The following is an 18832-nucleotide window of genomic DNA, read 5'->3' as shown; positions in this document are numbered from 1 at the left end:
GCCAAATTCTTAGTATCTTATATATGAGTAACTGTAACCTATTTTCTCCAGTGATGCTCTCCTAGATTCATATTAAAATATGAGTATTTTTAGAAAAATTGATTACAACAGCCATAAACAAAAACAAAAACAGAATTCTGGCAAGATTATCCCTCAGTACTGGGGTGAGCGTGTGTGCTGGTGTGTGCGTGTGTGTGTGTGTGTATGAGAGAGAGAGAGAGACGGGGATGGGGGTGGTATGCAAAAAGTGAACAGGTAGGTAGGTAGGGAATGAAAGAGAAGGGAAACTTTATGTTCATTTGAGTTTGATCTTACTCTCATTTCCTTGCCCTTGTCTTTTTTGGTCATTAAGGGGCACAGAAAAAGAATACAGGTTTTAGGATCTTTTACAAAACTTATAAACCAATCAAATGCCCCAAAGGCAATGTGCTAACCCAATACTTTGCCATTCATAGCACCTTTATCAAATGACTTCAAAGCATTTTAAACACTAATATGATTTTTTTGTTTTTTTTTTTGGGGGGGTGGGGGAAGTTAAGGCAAAACAATTGTGACCCTCAGTGAATTGGACATCAAAACAAGAGAACAGAATGCAAAGCTTTGAACTTGCTCTTTGTTTCAACCCATGCACATTTTCATCTCTCTGACATAAACCTAACTAGGTAACATTAAAATCAACGCTTGAATTTCAGCTGTTAAAGGTCACCATTAACAATTTGATTTTCCTCTTCAAATAAAACAAGATAAAAAAACAAACAAAAAAAGACTAAACAAAAGTGTTTTGTCAATTCACTGGTAAGTGTGTTAGAACTGGTGTTGGTCATGAACGCCCTCAGAGGCATCTACCTGGAGCTAAAACAAAGTATTCTTGTAGTCCAAAGTCATGAAATGAAAACGAAGCATCTTTATAACATGGTGGGAAATAAGTATCCAGCAAAAGTGAGAGGTGAACGCACATGAGTCAGAAAGAATTTGTTAACAAAGACAACAAATTTTTAAAAATCTGTTTTCACATTGTACATAATAACGATATAAAAACAAGTGTGTATTTTTTTTTATCCAGAGTGCTTAAAAACAAAACAAAACAAACAAAAACAAAAAAAAATTGGCTCTAGATGACTGTGGCAATTAAATAAAATGAGTGATGAGAGCATAAGTTAATTAAGATTGAACACGACCCTCTTAGTAATTCACTTGTATTAAAACACCAGAACTTGACGTTTGTTGGGGCCAAATTTTTAACAAGGAGAAAACTTATGGAAGGAGAAACGAAACAGTGTGAGTGAATATGTTTGCATGTGTGTGTATGTATATATATATACATACACACACATACACACATGTGTATGCATATATATATATATATGTTTACATATACACACACACGTTGGAGATGGAAATTAGTTTTAAATATCTAACGACTTATTGACTGCACTTCCAAATCAGAGGAGAATAAAATAGAAAGGGAGAAATAAATTATACATAACTTACTAATCTGGGAACAGCTGACCATTATTATTATTATTACTATTATTATTATTATTTTATCATCATCATCATCATTACAACACTAGCAAAAAGAGGCAGTTCAAATGAAAATACAGTCATCAAAAACAAACAGAAAAACAAACAAAACAAAGTCTCTGACATGCAGGGTATGATTAGCTCCTCCAAGCAAAACCCCAGAGCAAGTCTTTCGAGAGAGAGAAAAATAAAAAGGGTTTTTTTTTCTTATTTATATGTAAAAATCAAACTTAAGGGTCAGGTTTGGGGAGGGTGGGACAGGAAAATGATGACTGGAGTGAAAACCATAGCACATCCAATATACTGGTTGGAGTATTTACTGTCTAATGCTTCAGCATGAGCAGCGCTGATTCACTTTAGATGATTTCCTATTTATTTGAATGAGCCCTACAACTGCCTTGGCACTTGGCTAGCAGAGTCTAACCAGGCAGTCCTTTTACCATCAGTGTTGCTCTGTGCACACACGCTGCTGGAATCAGAAACTGGACTTCAGTGGATACATCTTACAGCAAGAGTAGAGCAGTGGCAAGCGTTGCAATGACTTCTGAACAAATCCTGCTTTTTATGGCATGAAATGTACCTGGCCCACAATTCTGAAATGCAAATGGCCTCCATCTCATTTCATGGAGGGATTAAGAATACCTTATAAAATCATCAGTTCCATTTCTTGATCAGGAAAGGATGGAATGTTGAAGAAATAAGCTAATCCTATATTTCTAGACAATGGGCAAATATATTCAAAGGAAACGACTGTTTTGCTCGAAGTTACCAACAGGAAAAACAAACAGAAATTGTTAAGTAGCAAATGTTAGTGGAACATCTGGGAGAATTTGGCTTCCACATTACACACGCACCCCTCTACTATACAGGGCCACCTGATCCATCCAATAATAATCATATTAGAAATTTAAAAATATAATTTCTGAGCCCTATATTGGTTAAGTTGTCATTTGAAGTGCAAAGTCAAGGTCAAGGATGCTTCCAGACCAGTCATTTAGAAGGATGTGGGATTTCATCCCCAGATGTGGGTTTAACTCACAATGATCCAACATTATTCCTATTAGTACCATAATCACACACATACATACACACAAAAATCCAAGATTAGAAAATATTTTTTTCTCTAAATTTCTTATGTCTCTCTCTCTCTTTTCACCTGAGAACAGCACCTACAGTTTCCATTAAAAAAAAAAAAAGTCAAATCTCACCAGCTGCTGGTATTTCAGGTTTTTCAAGGGATTGTCTAAGATATAACACTGTCCTAATTTAAGAAGGAACAGGAAAAAGGAAAGGGAAAAAAATCAACTGGATCAACACTTGAGCACAAATTTGGCACTTACTCAAAGATGTAGTGTGGTGTGCAACGATAAGGAAAGTCCTCTAAAGAAAATGATTGCTTATTTTGTGGTGGATACCAAGGAAGTTAAAAACAGGCTCTTTTTCCCTCTTCCCCCCCATGCACAGACTTCCATCTTTAAAGTATAGAGATGGAGAAGGTGGAGAGAATGAAAGAGAAAGTCATCTTTCTTTTTTTTTTTTTTTCTGTCAGGTGCATTACCAAAACAAAACAAAACAAAAACAAAAAACCAAAGGAAAGAAAAGAAAAGGAAAAAACCCAGAAACCCCGAAAAACAAAACAAAACTTATTTCTTTTAAAAATTGTAGCACAAAACAACAAAACACATTCACAAGCCACTTGTTGGCACTGTGTACCTGAGTGAGAATTTCTAGAACATTGTAGAACAAACAGCCATAAAGTTTATTAAAAAAAAAAGTTGACGGGTAAGACTTCAGTGCTTGGATGTAGCAGCTGAATTACTGGCATTATTTTACCCATAGCTTATTTCAATCTCTTGTTGTTGATATTGTTGTCTGCTTGTTGTATTTTTATTTCCTTTCCAAGCCTTTTGAGGCTGAGGTCTATTAGTCAGCTGATGTCCCAACTAGTTAAGACTAACAGTTAAAGTAACAGTCAGTGTATGAGAAAGTTAATGTGCTTGGCCACTGGTAAGGATGAACCAGCTAGGGCTTCTTTAAGTCCTAAGGTCACAACAATCTTTTGACCCTTATCAGTTGGCTTGTCCGGCAATATGGTTTTCACTGTCACTCCCATAATCTACATCCGGATCATCCTCTTCCTCGTCGTACTCGTCATAAATTTCTCCGTTGATGTCCTCAGCCTGGATCTCCTCTTTGATGTGTGGCTCCTCTCCTTTCACACCATACGTGCTCTGGATAACAGGCATGCCGGGCTCCGGGCTGCTGGACACGCTGGAGTGCTCCGAGGGCAGGTGAGGGGAGGGCATCCCAGCCATGGCGATGGCTCCTGGGTACACGACGCCAGCCGTGGCGATGGGGATCTGTGCTTGTTGCCTGTCAGAGAGGAATTCCCAAAAAGAGACCCTAGGTGAGTGGAGGGTTGGATGCAGGCCTTATTCTATAATGAATTTGCTTGGCTTGACCAAATCGAAGGTCTTAATTTTCACCCTACTGCCTGACATTTGAAAATGGTATCCTACCTTGGTCTAAGTACCTTACTTTTATATAATGCTTTATAGATTACAAGGCAATTTTACATGTTGCCCATTTGATTCTTAAAATGACTGTTACATTTTTAACTTCTGGAAAGAAACTGAGGTTTAGAAATCGATTAATAAACAGAACTCAAGTCCTTGACACAAAGTTAATTTATCCTTCACTGTAACATGTTGAAACAATTTTTAAAAGATTAAACCTAAAGATAATGCAATTTTAATGGAAAAATCCTGAAGTATTTGAGCTCTTAACATAAAAATTTATTGCTCAGAACCCACTAGAAGTGAACACTAGCACATGGTCCACTTCATCCCTGAAACGGGGAGATCATCAGTGGGAGTAGAAGGCTGGCCTCGTGGGTGCACCACCTCTGCAGCTGTACAGTATCCGGGGCTTACAAAAATCCCACACTAGGTTTAGAATTCTGTCGTCACTATCTTGAAATTCCTTAAAAAACTTTTTACCAAGGACCTGGGGGACTTCCCTAGTGGCTCAGACGGTAAGGCGTCTGCCTACAATGTGGGAGACTCGGGTTCAATCCCTGGGTCGGGAAGATCTCCTGGAGAAGGAAACGGTAACCCACTCCAGTATTCTTGCCTGGAAAATCCCATGGACCGAGAAGCCTGGTAGCCTACAGGCCATGGGGTCACAAAGAGTCGGGCGACTTCACTTTCACTTTGCATTTTCATATTACATTGGGATCCATAGATCCTGTAACTGGTTCCAGTAAGAAGGATTTAACAGATGATGTTCATTTATGTCTTCTTTCATTCATTCATGTTTACTTTTTCCCCAAGGAAGGCTGGGTTTTGAGCTCCACATGAAGAAGAGTCAGGCACTGAGATATAAATCACAGACCTTCTGGACTGATCAAGCAGACACATTCATGGGAATGGAGGGTATAGGACACACTTGAAAAGCTTTTTTTTTTTTTAAAGTATCTTTTTGCCATTTTCAGAGCTCACAGGATCTTTATTACTGTTCCAAATATGAAAACTTTATTTCTGTGTTTTTTGAGAAAATTCTGCAATGCAGTGTGGTTTTCGGCCTTGCCATAGGGAGCAGGGTAAGATATACTGAGAGGGTGCTCAGTTGTGTCCCATTCTTTTGCGACCCCATAGGACTGTAGCCTGCCAGGCTCTTCTGTCCATGAGAATTTCCAGGCAAGAATACTGGAGTGGGCTGCCACTGCCTACTCCAGGGGACCTTCCCAAATCAGGGATGGAACCTCCATCTCTTGCGTTTCCTGCATTGCAGGCAGATTCTTTACCATTGAGATACCTGGGAAGCCCCATACTGAGGGAGGCATCCTTAATTCAGAAGGAAACTTATCCACTCACAACCTTGTTGTGCCCTAAACAGAATCCCTTTATGTGATCTTTTTTCTAAGGCCAGGTATGTGCCTTGAGAGCCCAGAGACCTCTCTATATTCAGAAACAAGTCTTTCTTTCATTTTTATACCATATTATCTCAATTGTTAGTTGCTAAGGAATCTACAAGGTGAGGCCTTGGAAGTAATGAAAAGCAGCAAGAAAAAGAAAAAAGAAAACCAGTAAGACTTCTACATTTTTAATAGGAAGCTTCAAAATTCTTTACTCTCATTTTATTTTCAAACCAGCCTTTAAACAAAGCTCTGGTCAGAGCCATTGTTCTAGGAGCCTGGAGTGAACTCACTTGCAACATTCTTCCTTGATATTATAAGGGGACAGCTTAGTCACACAAAATATACCGTGCCAGGTTCTTTCTCAAAATGCTGCTTTGTAGCTAAACAAATACACTTTCCAACCCGTTAAGAGTAACCGGAAGGGTTCCCTATGGGAAAAGGACCGGACCGGAAGCTCCTTACCCAACATTGAAGTACTGCCGCATTTCCTGCCGCCGGTTTCGCATGATTGCCTTGTATTCCCCAATGCGCAGCTTTTTGCCATCCACCAGGCAGGTGCGCTTCGGCCTGGGCTTGTACTTGTAGTCAGGGTACTTCTCCAGGTGCTGCTTGCTGAGACGGGCTTGCTCCTCGTAGTATGGCTGTTTCTCTAGGTTTGTCATAGCTTTCCAGCGAGATCCTATGGGAAAAAAAGGTTAAAGTTCCCATTTGCACAGTGGCTGAGGATCCTAACAGTATAATTGAGAATATGAAAATCTAAAGTAAAAATGTTGGCCATATCCCAGAAATATATAAAAAGGTTAGGATTAGTGAGCTTTGACTGAGCTGTTGGTGTCTGTGCCAAGGAAACTGTGTACTCAAATACAGACACTTAGCAATATATTTTTTTTTTGCCTTGGATTAACAACTTAGTCAAACTTGTACCTAATATACTTAAAAGCTCACAGTAGATTTAATGGCGATATCTTTCATTTCTACATTAGACCATGATGTAATTCAACTATGAACTGAAAAGTTAGGCAAAGACTCATTATGTATTTTGAATCTGAAGATAACTGTCTAGCTATTGAATATTTTTATGTGGGAGTTTATTACTTACTACAAAGGTTTCTAACATGTTGTTGTTTAGCTGCAAAGTCCTGTCTGACTCCTTTGTGACCTCATAGACTGTAGCCAGGCTACAAAGACCAGGCTCCTTTGTCCATGGGATTTCCTAGGCAAGAAGACTGGAGTGGGCTGCCATTTCCTTCTTCAGGGAATCTTCCTGACCCAGTGATTGAACTGGAGTCTCTTGCATTGGCAGGTGGATTCTTTACCACTAAGCCACCTGGGAAGTCCTTCTAACATGTATTACATGTACTGCTTATTCTCTCCCAAATGTTTAAGTATGCTAACTTGATTACAGTTAAAAATTCATTTTATTAAAATTTTAATTATAAGAAATAATTAGTGAACATGCCCTGGGTTAACAACTGTGCATTAGATACCTTGCTAAAAACTTTACATAAGTTTTTTCATTTTTACCTTTCACCACAATCTCACTAGCAGACAGCATTTATACCCATTTCCAAAGATGAAAAAATTGAAGTTCAAATGGATGAAGTAACTTACCAAAGCTCACACAACTATTAAATTGAAGATTACTGACTCAGGTTTGACAGAAATCAAAAGTGTGGTACAACATGTGTCTTTACATACTTATATCTACCTACTACATAGGATCTATCAAATATTTTTAAGCCAGAAAGCAAAACTTACAGTAATATTTTTCTCTTAAAAAATTATTTTCAATAATATATGAAATTGTCACTTCCTGTGATAAAGTATGTATTAGTAATGTTAGTCCAAATTGGTTTTCCCTTTCCTTTCACTTTTAATTTTGGTTTGGATTCAACGAAGATTGCGAAAAATGACTGATTTTTGAGGTCTGAAGCTTAATTAAAAATGGTTTATGCTTTTTCATAATACAGATGTGATTTAAAGTTTTGCTTCTATCAGTATGGCTATGTGTAGTAGTAACAGAAATAGTAGTAGTAATGTTTATTTGTGGATGTTTATCTGCAAGTAATCAGTTCGTGTGTGTGTGCTAAATCACTTCAGTTGTGTACAACTGTTTGTGACTCTATGAACTGTAGTCTGCCAGGCTTCTCTAACCATGGGATTCTCCAGACAAGAATACCTTGGGCTGCCATGCCTGCCTTCAGGGGATCTGCCTGATCTGGGATTTAACCCGTGTCTCTTGTGTCTCCTGCATTGGTAGGCAGATTCTTTACCACTATTGCCACCAGGGAAGCCCAAAACTCTACCCAAATGCACAAAGAAAATAATATCAGGAATTGGCCTAATATGTACTGGTACTGCTGCCTTTACCTGCCTTGCAAAGCCATCTAAGCAACTTCTTAAACCTTTCAAATGAATTCATCATTCAACCATCAGTTCAGTTCAGTTCAGTCACTCAGTTGTTTCCGATTCTGCAACCCCATGAATCGCAGCACGCCAGGCCTGCCTGTCCATCACCATCATTCAACCATAACACATCTCAAATACAAATAGCTCACTAATGAACTGTTCTTTCCTACAAATGTCGAGAATTCCTCAATATGGGCTGTTCAGTTCAGTTCAGACTCTCAGTCGTGTTCGACTCTTTGCAACCCTATGAATCGCAGCATGCCAGGCCTCCCTGTCCATCACCAACTCCCGGAGTTCACTCAAACTCACATCCATCGAGTCGGTGATGCCATCCAGCCATCTCATCCTCTGTCATCCCCTTCTCCTCCTGCCCCCAATCCCTCCCAGCATCCCTTTTCTAATGAGTCAACTCTTCGCATGAGGTGGCCAAAGTACTGGAGTTTCAGCATTAGCATCATTCCTTCCAAAGAAATCCCAGGGCTGATCTCCCTCATAATGGACTGGTTGGATCTCCTTGCAGTCCAAGGGACTCTCAAGAGTCTTCTCCAACACCACAGTTCAAAAGCATCAATTCTTCGGCACTCATCTCTCTTCACAGTCCAACTCTCACATCCATACATGACCACTAGAAAAACCATAGCCTTGACTAGACAGACCTTTGTTGGTAAAATAATGGCTCTGCTTTTGAATATGCTGTCTAGGTTGGTCATAATTTTCCTTCCAAGGAGTAAGCATCTTTTAATTTCATGGCTGCAATCACCATCTGCAGTGATTTTGGAGCCCTAAAAAATTAAGTTTGACACTGTTCCCACTGTTTCCCCATCTATTTCCCATGAAGTGATGGGACCGGATGTGATGATCTTAGTTTTCTGAATGTTGAGCTTTAAGCCAACTTTTTCACTCTCCTCTTTCACCTTCATCAAGAGGCTTTTGAGTTCCTCTTCACTTTCTGCCATAAGAGTGGTGTCATCTGTATATCTGAGGTGATTGATATTTCTCTCGGCAATCTTGATTCCAGCTTGTGCTTCTTCCATCCCAGTGTTTCTCATGATATACTCTGCATATAAGTTAAACAAGCAGGGTGACAATATACAGCCTTGACGTACTCCTTTTCCTATTTGGAACCAGTCGGTTATTCCATGTCCAGTTCTAACTGTTGGGCTGTTACATTTATTAAAGAAATGCGGAGAAAGGGACTTCTCTTCCCTTGGAATTATTTCCTATTGGAACAGATGTGCCTGGGTGGGTATATCCATGTAAATATTACAAAGATTTGTAAATAAATTTTTTCCAACCTAGATAGCCAATATTATTTCATTATATTTACAACAGGAACTCAGGTTAAAGTTCAAATAACGGTTTGAACTGTTTATTTATTTTTCTATTTCTTTTAAATTTGTGTTTAAATGCAGTGTCCAACATTTAGTCAGCTGCTCAGGTCATAGCATTTGTAGGTACATTTCACACTCTTTATTATCTAATATTAGTTCCTAGAGGCACTTGGAAATCATGCTGTTCTTAGGGCAAATATAAACACAAATAAAGCTATAATACTATTGAACTGGATCAAATCTTCTTGTGGATTGTCTTGTAAGTATGTATACCAGAATTTTTAACCTCAGAACAGGGCGTGGAAAAGTGAACTTACCAGAATAACTTACTGAATAACAAGAGAAATCGAACAGTGGCTCAAGGAATAGTTGACTTAAAATATCACCAGTAGAACAAAAGAACTAGCATTCTCATGATAGGAACTGCCAAAGATTCTTCCCTAAGTTCAAATGTTCTATTAGATCAAAAAAGAAACTTTCTCTAAGGAAAGGGAATGTTTATGCCTCATAGTAATATGCCTTGGAAGGTAAGAGCTATTTTTAAGATTTCCTACTATATGCATGACACTGTATTAACTATATGCTGTGATGAGTCACCATGCTACCTATTTTCTTAGAGCTTATATTCCAGCTAAGGAGAAACAGATTAAATATGTAATTGCCAAATGTATAATTTCAGTTACAATTGTGGAAAGTACAGGAAGCTATGAGAACATATCATAAGGAGATGGGATCAGGATTCTATAGGTCAGGAAGGCACTGCTGCAAAAATGACTCCTATAGGGATAGAAAGAGAAGAGTAGCCTAGGGAGGAAGAATGAAATGGTCAAGATCTTGCAGTGGGAATCGGGAGTAGAGGAACTTAACACTGTTCTGGCTAACACGCACAGGAAAAGGATAGTAAAAGATGCATAAATTCTCAAATAAGTTGGTTTCTAACTCTGTATGAACTGGAATCAAAATATTTGATATTAGATAATATAAATTCTCTGAAAGTATCACTGAATTCTAAACTAAGTTAAAAAAAAATAGGGCCATCTCACTATTACATGTCTTTTCAAAATTAAGAATTAAAGGAGCATTTTGACCCAGTTAATGCTTAAGCTAACTACTCTATTTTATGACTCATCAGTACAGTGGTTCAGTGTGGTGGCAAATGCAGTTTCCATTTTTTAAGAGTAGCTTCTGAATGAAGTTAATCAAATGACAAGTTTGGTTTTGGTTTCAACGGCTTTGCAGGTACAGCCACCATTGTTTGTAACAGTAATGCAACCCCCTAAACACACCAGATGAAAGTGGGAGGGCAGCGTTTTGGCTACCTTCAGAAGATGAAAACGTCTTGATTTGGGTGTGGCTGGCTTCTCACTCTGACCACGTACAAGAAGTCAGTCACCTGTTGTTTTCAAAAGACTAGCGTTTGACAATGAAAAAAGAATCAAGCACTTATAGGAAGATTCAACCAAAAATTTCTGATGTTCAAAATGAAAAAAAAAAATCAATCTTAAAAGTGCTCTTTCCCTTTCTAAACCTGGCAATACAATAAAAAATGATGGGTTTGAGCTGAGCAACAGTGTCATCTCCACGGGGTCTGTAATGAATTTGCACATTTTCCTCCAACTACTGTATATCTAATCAGAAAAAGATGTCCCCCATTCCTGATCTAGTGCCAAACAGTAAAAGGTGATTCCTTATGTTAACAATTTCAGCAGAATGGCTTATTAAAACCAGATTTTAGGGTATTATAAAATGCTTAGAAGCCCTTTAAAATGTCAACTAGGATCCCCAGAGACTACGTAAAATGTCAACCCAGCTCAAGCGCCTGTTTTAAGCAGAATGAATTAGCGGCATGCTGTCGGAGGCTGTTATCCAAAACAATCAGTAAAAAGGAAAACATCAAGCTTTCTTTGTACTTTTATATGAAATGAGCCATTCAGAATGATCTTGTGGATATTTGAAGATCATTTATTTGTTTGAAGCTATGACTAAATATTGAAGCCCAAGACCTTAGTGGATTTTTTTCTGCTATATATTTAATCAGCACAATTTCATTGAAAAACCTTAATTAAATTAGGCAGCATTCTTTTTTATGCAGCCTATTATGATATGATCATATACTTATATGATCATATAGTCATTCTAATATTCTCTCCTTCAAATCAGAAAGGAATTCTTTTAGCCAGACATCTCTTTCCCATGAAGGCTTTTTCTCTATTTCCTAAATTATTTCATGTTATCCAAACTGATATTTCTATTATATCTGGAGTAACGTTTTAATCAGTCATTATTATTTTTTTAGTATTCAGGTACATAAATTGAATGATATACAGACAGGTTAAACAGTTTTAGTTTTTAGTTTTTTTTTTGAAATTTGGGAATTTCTAATGTGATTATAACTGATATATTAAAATATGAGATAAGCTTACATAAAGTATTTTATTGTTTTATAGAGTTTTTCCAAATGAAACAGATATGGTATTTTTTTAATGAAAAAATTCATATGGAAGGTAGAATATATAGTCATAAAAAGAAAAATAGATGAGAGATAGTAGAGGTACAGAAACATGTCCATTTCCTTTTGTTCAGTTCCAGTTTTTTATTATAGATGGATACATATTTATGTATAAATATTCATATTTATGTACACATAAAGCTTCACATGTTCATATATTTTGAGATAAGCTTCATCTAAATATCTCAAAATCATTTTGATAAAAACTGAGACACAAGTTTAAGCAGTAAATGATTTTTGTTTCTTTTTGCTTCATTACAAATGTACACTATAGACTGGGAAGCATCTATTACCATTGTTGGAAAATATGGGATCATAAAAACACATTACATGTTTAGTAACTACTTTCAGATGATCGACTCCTTAATGTAAAGAATCAAAAGGCACACTGCCTGAGCTGCATGTAATTCCAAGTGCATATGGATTTTAACAAAGCTTTAATAACTTTGACAAATTTTGTTACTTATTTGTCACAGGCAAAATGTGCTGATACAGTGCTCCTTTTCTATTTTTGATTATTTAGCTCTTAGAATTCAAATAATAATAAAAATTTGCTTAGGTTGTCCAGAACCTACACCTAGACACTATGCTCTTAAAGATAAAGGTGGTGAAGATGACGATGATGTCGAGAGAACTGCACCAAAGAAATGCAATCTTCCTATCCTTCTTTCTGAGACTTAAACTGGTGTTTAAGGTCTCATTATGATCACATAATCTCATTATAATAGGTCTCATTATAATCAGTACTCTTTGCTCTCACCCAGTTTTGCTGTGTGCTTCAGTGTCTATGTATGTATTTTGTCATCTGTTAAGACAAAAGTTGCAATAGCAGGAAAAGTCCCTTTTTTTAAAAAATTTTACTTTATTTTTAAACTTTACAATATTGTATTGGTTTTGCCAAACATCAAAATGAAGTCCCTTTTTAAATGATACTGAAAATACATGTAAGGTTACCAAAAGTAAAAACTAAATAATGCACACCCAACAAATTGTGTCCTGACAACCTAAACTGATTTTCAATTATAGTATTAAAACAGACATCATTTCCTCCTCCACTCCTGCCCCCATGACATGATGAATTCTATGGTGTTTACAAAGGAAAATAATATCAATACCAATACTGAGAGTCTTGTATGAAAAGAACCTTTTCCCTTAGTCTTAGTATAAATATTTTTTAGATTTTTAAAGAAGAGAAAATATTGCAATAACTAGTATAGAAACACACAGAATTTGGGCATTATTTCTTGATGAATGTGGAATGCTTCATAGTCAGAAGAAAAGGCTCAATAAGGGTACCTCTTTTTTAGATATGTAGAAAACATGAGCTGCTTAGCTTCCAAACCCAATCTCTTTCAGCAAATGCCGAGAACAAAACTGTACCTGTATTTCACACATCACTGAACCCTTAACACTCTTCTTACCCAGTATCTTGCTGATGTTGGAGTTGTGCATGTCAGGAAAGGCTTGAAGGATTTTCCTTCGTTCATCTTTAGCCCACACCATGAAGGCATTCATTGGACGCTTTATGTGGGGCTCATTGCTACCACGCCCCCTGGATTCTCTATAAATTCTTGATTCTGAGACTCCAGCACTTCCTAAAAACAGGGACATTGCTTCACGTTAGTGTTAAAACTTTTGGCAATCCCTTCCTTGCATTACTGTTCTACAGTCTATTAAAATATCTGAAAATTAAAAGCACATCTGATAATGGTACTTCCAGTTCTTGAGTCTGATGCTTGTTTATGAAGTTTCTGTGATAAGCCTTGTGGTGCCAAATATATTTGTATTTTTAAATTCATTTCTAATATATTTTTCCTTTCTTTCAGAGGACTGTTCACTGTTCACTTTCAAGACCATACAAGAAACCATCACAAGAAAAATATTTGATGCAAACTGCAAAGAAGATAGTTGGGTTAGGTCAACAGGCATGCTGGTAGTGTAGAAATATTACATTGAAAAGCTCACAAAATTGACACCAATCTATTCAGCAGAACGGGTGACTATAGGTAACGAAGTATCTCTCACCTGAAGACTGTCAGAACATAGCCTACTCATGTCCTTTTTCTTCCTCTGAGGCTATATAAATAAAAACACTGCTAAATAGATATTTGAGGTTAAAATACAATACAGATATCTCCTGTAATGTGTTTGAAATTATGTGTTAATAAATGCATGAAATATGCTAATGCAGCAATGTTAGTCTGCTTCTCAAAAGATGTATAAAAATGGTGGGAAAAGAACAAATGAATAGGTACATTACAATGGTTTCTTAGGAAGTCTACAGTTACATATATAAGGTGAAAAAGATAATATGTTCATTTTCCTGAATTTTCCCCCAACATCTAATTTATGCAAAGAGCTCCACTGGTAAGTACATTTCAATCAGGGAGACTCAGGATGAAACACAACCAGGAGGGACACGGGAACCTTGAGGAGCTTCGGTCAGTCCTCTAGGCTTTATCCAATTTTGTAGAATGGCTTCAGCAGTTTAAACTGCTTCCTGAGATACTTGAATTTAGGCAAAGAAAGCAAGCAGCAGCAAAATGTAGAACTCTGGCACCAAGTTTTCCAGGGTTATCATTATAAAATATGAAAGAGATATATTCTGGTAGCGTGTAAAAATTTCAAATATTTTGGGGCTTTTGAGAATTTGTATAATCAACAAAAGTACTGATTTTGCTTTTTTTCTTCCTTCATACTCCTTTCCCTGTCTTAATCTGAAGGAATAGGAATTAACCAAAATGACCCAGACTTGAAGACCTCGAAGACCTGAAGCAAACAGAAAACACAGCATATTTGGAGTTTCCCATTATTTCTCTTTCATAATATACTCTTTGGTCTGATGAAGATTGGAAAATATTTTGCATACAAGCATGACTGAATTTAACACATAACAGCAACAAACATTTTGATGTTTTAATGCTGAGTACCATGGGTATATTTTATCATGCTAATACAACTTAAAATTTATGAAATGTGTTATTACCAGTAAGTGTTTTACTGACAAAAATGAGTGCTAATATACGGTGACATCTTTCTAAAATGGGTTTGTAGCTAGCAAATGATCATCTGCACATCCTCCTTTTCTTGTTCTTACACCTTACAGCAAGATAAGCCTTAAAATGAACATTATGTGACTTCATCAAAGCTAAATAAGTTCTTTGCAAGTACTTAGATCAGGATTATCTTAGCTAAGCAGAGTAGAAGATGGAAGGAAATGTTTGGATCCAACAGGCTAGAAAAACACAGACATTTTTTAGATATCCAATTCATTCAAATTTGGCCTCAACAGAATTATTGGTCAAATGCTCAAGCTTGGCTAGTCCCTTGGCTTCTCACTGGTTGGAACTGGGGCAGTCTTTTCTATATACAGGGGTCTTCTGCTGTAGTAACCAAGTTGAGGACCATGCTCTTAAAATGCATGTATGCCACCTGATCTGGGAGAGAGGTTCCCAGTCGGTGCTAAGCGTAAGAGGGAAAGCACTCTTCTCTCTTTGCTGTGCTATTAGAATTAGAGCATCAATTTATTTAGTTGTTCCTGTGGATGTTTAGAACATTCAGAGATGATACAGACAACAGAAGGCTCGAGGAACATTTGGGAAGTGTGAGGCTGCACAGTTTGAATTCAAGATGGGCTACAGAGTGTAGGCAGGACGCTTGACTGTATGGTAGATAGCATTAAGAGGGGAAGGATCCCAAATGCAAGAAACTATCCTGAAAATGTCCTCTGAGCTCTGTATTCTGGTCAGGGTTTGACAAATGAAAACTCTAAAATGAGCTTAGGGATAACAGATTTCTGAAAAGTTTGATTCAGGTATAAGAAATATGGAAGTGAGAGGGGAAATGATTGACAGCATGTGCTTTAGAATCACGCCATCTTGAACCCTAGACCTGCCCTTTGGCACTTACAGTTCTGTGGTCTTGGAAAAAACGACTACAAATTCCTAAGGGCCAATCTCTTTATCTGTAATAGATGTTATCTCACAGAGTGTGCTGGGGAGAACATGTGAACTCTTACTGTAATGATCAGGTATGAGGTGGCTGTCTGGTATAATTTTTAGTAGTTTTAATTGGCATTAAACAGATACTTCTGCACACTACTGGAATAGATATGAAAACTTTCACAAACCATCAGAATCTCCACTCATATTGAAATCCATCATGGCATGGCTAAATTTTCCTTCTTCATTCTGTTTGACTGCCAGTTGCTGAGTCAGACTCTCCAGTGTTGTTTTTTCCTTAAAAAAGAAATTTATAATGAGATCTCAGTCTGGAAATTATAATTATTCAAAGACTTTTTTTTTCCTTTGGGCCATATATGGGCCATGTTTGTAACAACTCTAAAAGTTATTTTTCCCCCCTTTGGGTACATTTGCTTCAGGAAGGGATGAGACGTTGATTTATTCACCTTTGCACATTTAGCACGTTATACTGAGGTAACCGAAGCCAATGATCAGTAGGAATTTTGAAGGAACTCTGATTCGCAGAATCCCCTTATACAGTCTTGGCATTTGGGTCTGCTAAGCCGCAAGGATGTATGCTGGGATCCTTGGAGACAACCTTCCCAAATCACAAAATGTGCATAGAAATTTCATGGAAGCAACCTGTTTTTACAGCATTTGGAATGCCTACTTTATTTTTAGCCAGACAGTAGAAGTATAGAAGTGGCATGGGGCCCAGAGAAAGTCTTCCAATAGTCAGGTGACCAAAGGATAGAAACGTAATTCACAGTAGTGTCCTCTGGTTGCCATCTCCCTAAATGCCATCTGCATCTCTCATGTAAGGGTAATGAAGACGTTTAAATATTCATTGCTAATTGCTTGTCAAGTCTCTGTACATTCGATGTGAGTGCCTGCTACTTGGACCACAATTTGATTTGGATTGCTAAGCCAAAATATTGAGTTGGCGAATTATTTGAGATAACAAATATACCAAAATTAGATCTGCAAAGACATCAAGTCATTTGAAAGCATGCAGTGCTTGATTTGAATTCATGAGAACATGGCATCACAAAGTAAATTATTTTCAAGAAAAATATAATGCTTAATCTAAACCACATGAGATTTTTAAACTATTTCTAAGTTAAGTAATTGGGTGATTTTAAGCACAGAAAAGCATACAATAAAAGGTTTACAACTTTCTCTAGCACTCTCCATCATTGATCTGAGGGTGATATGGTTCCAGAACAGCTTTCAGAAAAGCACCTATTGGATTTCATAAAATTTGCCCAGGTTTCTTTTTAATTATGCACTTCATTTTCTCAGGAACACAGTCATGAATTACACAAATGAATCACATTTACTGCAGAACAGCTATAAAATGACACAATAAAATGTTCACAGAAAATAATCAACTATTTAAGGTAATTATTACAGGGAAGGGACCCAACGAATGTTTCTATCAAGAACCAACAGGATATTGAAATTCTTCATACAGTATGTACTTTATCTCTACAAAATCTCTGACAGTAGTACAACTATACTAGATGAAAAATTCTCTTAATTTAGTGGCTTTGGAATCCATGTCTCTGTTCATCAAAGCTGGATAAATGATTTAATAGACAAAATATTTTAAATTTTCGATTGATATAAAATACAATAGGGGAACTGGAAACAAAAGAGTTTATATCAATTTTAGTTCTATAAGATTATATACTACTGACATTGAAATAAATTATATATTTAAAAACATACAGCCTTGCCCAATTTATTTTGGGGATGAAAACGGTACTTTCAGCTGCTTTGTATGTTCTGAATTTTTTTTGCTGAGAGTCTGCTGTATATATTCAGCCAAGCCCAGGAGCACCAAGGACACCAGCTTAACAGGCTATCTTTATAGTAAATGTAGCTGCTAAAATAGAAGACAGTTACATTAAAAAAGAAAAAAGAACAAACCACATTCCATCAACGTGATATTAGAGTCTCTGGGTCAATGAAGACTTTACTATCTTTGAGGAATATACTGGGCATGGATTGCCTCTCAGGTTTTGATTTAAAAGTGTATGGGCAATAATGCTACATATGTAGCACATTGCCTTCATTTTGAAGTAAAGTCTTTCAAGAACAAACAGCAAAATGACGCACTCAGAGTAAAAAAAAAAAGAGAGAATGAAATGTTAAATGACTCTGAAGATTTGGCATTCAGCTGTATGGATCTTGCACCATCTAACTAAGGAGGAAATTAGGAAAGGCCAAGATAAAAGACTAATTTACTAAAATTAGTAAAGGACAAGCTAGAAAGTCACAAGTGTTTTTACAATCAGTAACCTCTAGCATATTAAAAAGCAGAGACATTACTTTGCCAACAAAGGTCCGTCTACTCAAGGCTAAGGTTTTTCCACTAGTCATGTATGGATGTGAGAGTTGGACTGTGAAGAGAGATGAGCGCTGATGAATTGATGCTTTTGAACTGTGGTGTTGGAGAAGACTCTTTGAGAGTCCCTTGGACTGCAAGGAGATCCAACCAGTCCATTCTAAAGGAGATCAGCCCTGGGATTTCTTTGGAAGGAATGATGCTAAAGCTGAAACTCCAGTACTTTGGCCACCTGATGCGAAGAGTTGACTCATTGGGAAAGACTCTGATGCTGGGAGGGATTGGGGGCAGGAGGAGAAGGGGATGACAGAGGATGAGATGGCTGGATGGCATCACTGACTCGATGGACGTGAGTTTGAGTGAACTCCGGGAGTTGGTGATGGACAGGGAGGCCTATCGTGCTGCAGTTCATCGGGTCACAAAGAGTCTGACACAACTGAGTGACTGGACTGAATCATCTACCTCTAAAGCACAGAGTATAATAAAATGATTCAATTAGTTACCCCAAAATGGAATTTATGATACTTAACAGGATGTCAGTAGGAGACAGTGCAAGTAAACACAGTAAGTTGTACTTTTTTGTGAGCTTTTGCATAGTCATTTAAGCTAATTCTCAGACACGTTAATAGGGAAAATGAGAGGTGACTAGAGGAATTGACGAAGATGTGGTGTACCTTTAACTAAAACACCTTATCAGTTCAGTTCAGTTCAGTCACTCAGTCGTGTCCGACTCTTTGCAACCCCATGAATCACAGCACGCCAGGCCTCCCTGTCCATCACCAACTCCCGGAGTTCACTGAAACTCATGTCCATTGAGTCGGTGATGCC

General features: G+C 37.3%; 1 protein-coding gene across 50 annotated transcripts in view; it reads right to left on the bottom strand.

The window, feature by feature from the left end:
- Nucleotides 1-3259: 3259 nt before the first annotated feature.
- SOX5 (SRY-box transcription factor 5) overlaps nucleotides 3260-18832 on the bottom strand; it is a 1169920-nt gene continuing 1154347 nt past the window's right edge. For all 50 annotated transcript variants that reach the window (XM_086401754.1, XM_086401750.1, XM_086401772.1 and 47 more), the window contains 4 exons: nucleotides 15822-15930; nucleotides 13114-13287; nucleotides 5906-6122; nucleotides 3260-3897 (listed from right to left, as the gene is read on the bottom strand). In XM_086401754.1, the coding sequence (XP_086257880.1) occupies nucleotides 3594-3897; nucleotides 5906-6122; nucleotides 13114-13287; nucleotides 15822-15930 (804 nt within the window). In that variant the 3' untranslated portion in view covers nucleotides 3260-3593. The remainder of the gene's footprint in view (nucleotides 3898-5905; nucleotides 6123-13113; nucleotides 13288-15821; nucleotides 15931-18832) is intronic.

The sequence above is a fragment of the Bos grunniens genome, chromosome 5 (assembly GCF_055505025.1).
Source record: "Bos grunniens cultivar Pamir isolate PY7600 chromosome 5, Bosgru_T2T1.0, whole genome shotgun sequence".
In the NCBI taxonomy this organism is placed as follows: domain Eukaryota; kingdom Metazoa; phylum Chordata; class Mammalia; order Artiodactyla; family Bovidae; genus Bos; species Bos grunniens.
Note: the sequence above shows the minus strand (reverse complement) of the source record. Positions and strands in the feature narration are given on the sequence as shown.